The sequence below is a fragment of the Anoplophora glabripennis genome, unplaced genomic scaffold (genome assembly GCF_000390285.2).
Source record: "Anoplophora glabripennis isolate ALB-LARVAE unplaced genomic scaffold, Agla_2.0 scaffold2889, whole genome shotgun sequence".
Classification (NCBI taxonomy): Eukaryota; Metazoa; Arthropoda; class Insecta; order Coleoptera; family Cerambycidae; genus Anoplophora; species Anoplophora glabripennis.
In genome coordinates, this window is record NW_019418965.1 from 4,743 (window position 1) to 7,530 (window position 2,788).

At 32.1% G+C, this 2,788-nt stretch overlaps 1 protein-coding gene across 1 annotated transcript; it reads left to right on the forward strand.

The window, feature by feature from the left end:
• Positions 1-706: 706 nt before the first annotated feature.
• On the forward strand, positions 707-2,459 carry LOC111692716 (the record flags this gene model as incomplete). Its single annotated transcript, XM_023456816.1, has 3 exons — positions 707-833; positions 1,228-1,621; positions 2,210-2,459. Coding segments are annotated over exons 1-3 (771 nt in total), but the record flags the coding sequence as incomplete, so codon positions are not given.
• Positions 2,460-2,788: the final 329 nt, after the last annotated feature.

The window sequence follows — 2,788 nt, forward strand, 5'->3', positions numbered from 1 at the left end:
TGTATCTCTAAAACGGGGCCGTTCCAGACCTATGTTTATAAGGCAAACAACTATTATTTTAAAGAGATCTATATACCCTTAAAGTTTCCTGCATAAAATTCGGACCACTATACTGCCGTCCAATGGAAAAACACCGTATGTAGCATTTTTATCAAAATTAAGATTTTGATGTTTTTGAATTTTTTACACTAAGAGCTATCATATATTTGTTTGCAATTTTTTTTCATGATTAGTAAAAACGGATAAAAACACTTTGAAATTAGTTCATTTGAACGTTTAAAAAAATTGGTGGCTAATTACATAACATAAAAACCGGATGTGTCAATTTTTTACGTATGTCGCTCAAAATATCTTAATTTCCTAAACATAAATACCCTATGTAGATAAAGATTCGTTACATACGGTGTTTATGGTTAGAAAATTATGGCGCGTCGCGTTCCCGCCCAATTTTACGCCGTATGTCAAAACATACGGTCTTTTTGTCTAGTAACGAAATAAATCGTCGATTGTTATTCAGTTAGCTCTCAAACGTATGTGCGTGCTCATGCATTAGTTTAGAGTCATAATTATTTCTTAAGAAATAATTTACAAAATGGGATCCAGAGGAAAAAGAATGGTGCTTCAAGTGCTTAAAACTAGTGACATTAAAAACAATTCGAATAGTGATGTTTTAAGTAACACAATTAATGATGTTTCAATAAGCGAAATGATTTTACTAGATGAAAATATGCAACCCCTCGTAACGGAAAGTTTTATTGAGGAAAATGATATCAGTATTATAAGTTCCACAGAGTTAAATCAATTATTATTAGGTCCACCTAAAAACTTGGAAGGTAAGTTAAAATGAATATATATTTATTTCATGGCAGAGTCTACGTGTCTCAATATATCAATTAACCTTTAAAATAGGTCACTTTGATCATTGCTTTGTTAAAATTTGTCAATCCAAACTCAAAAATGATTAATTTGCTTTCAATAATAATAATAATTGTAAATTTGAACCACTTAATTGTTAATTACTTAGTTGATCTATTAAGTGGTACAATAAACATTGTAATAATATAAAATATTTTTCACTATTAATCTCTCTACGAAAGTAGGTAGACGCTTTTCATATGCTCTTTTTGTCTGATTTTACCTATCAAATGCAAAATGCAATTTACGCCTAAAATTGTCCTGTGTTTTTTATATCGGTACATTTATTTATTTTGTTCATATATTTTTCAGATATTATTGCAACAACTAAACAACATGTCAGTGGAGACATTCCAGAAATCCAGCCAGAAAATATCACTCCAATGCCTGTGACGACAGTTCGTAGTTATATGGAAACTGAAAGAAATGCGCAAGAAGAAGTACAGAATAAATTAGGGATTTCAGGAAATGAGCAGGAAAATATAATTCAAATGGTTACAGAAGAGAATGATGTAGAAGTCCAAAGCAGTGAACAGAACAATATACAAATTATTGTAGGACCGAATGATATTGAACACGTTACGCCAAATCCTAGAAATAAAGCGGAGAAAAAGTTGAGTTCTAAAGAAAATGAAATTTCGATCGATAATTATACGGAGTTGGATAAAAGTTTCACAAAAAAGGGTGAAATCAGAAAAAGAAAAAAGTATTTAGTGTCTAAAAAAGATAGGATGGAGTTTCTTCAGAAGAAGAGAATCGAATGCCATGAACTAAAACCGCCCTGTAAATGCAAGAAAAACTGTTTCTTTAAAATTGGGATAACAACACGTCAAGAAATAAATAAGAAGTACTGGAATAAAACTTTTACTGAAAAAAAAGCTTTTTTAAGCCATTACACTGAAATAGTTAATGTAACAAAAAGACGTTTAAGTTCAAGTAAAGATTCTAGAAGACAGTCAACCAGAAAATATTTTATGAAGGGAGAAAACGGCGCACGTGTAGAAGTTTGTAAAGTATTTTTCTTAACAACTCTAGGATATTCAGGTAACAATGATACAATCTTGCGAAATATTGAAAGTCCACCAACAGATAAACGTGGTTCCTACAAAAGGTTGAAAATTGATAAGAAAATTATTCAAAATCACATTAAAAAATATTCACCGTGCGTTTCGCATTACAGACGGGAGCACGCACCGTATAAATTGTACCTACCTAGTGACATCACTATTACCAGCATGTTTCGAGATTTTCAGGAAACCCATCCAAATGTCATAATCTCTTATGAATTTTACAGAAGCGTAATTAAGGACTTGAATATTTCATTTGCAAAATTGGGGCATGAAGAATGCGAAAAATGCGAGGTATTTTTGTTGCACGATGTTGCTCATTCCAAAGAAAATGCTACAACTAATAATGACTGTCCTACCTGCTGTCAGTGGCTACAGCACATAAAAAAAGCTGAAGAATCCAGGGAAGAATACAGGCGCGATAAGCAGAAAACCGACGACGAAGACACTATGCACTATTGCACTGATATGCAAAAGGTAATAATGCTTCCCAGGCTCGAAATGTTCAAACAAGTAATATTTACACCACGAATTATTGTTTTCAACCAATCTTTCGTGCCTTTGGGAAATATTTCAGTAAAAAATAAGGCTGTAGCAGTACTTTGGCATGAAGCTATTGCTGGACGTAAGAAAGAAGATATAATTAGTGCGTATTACAAATTTTTGACAAATTACGCACGTGACAAAAAACATATTTTTATATGGGCTGATAATTGCAGTGGCCAGAATAAAAACTGGTCTTTACTGAGTTTTTTAATTTACTTAATAAATTCAGACCACATCGCAGCAGAAACAATAACCATTAA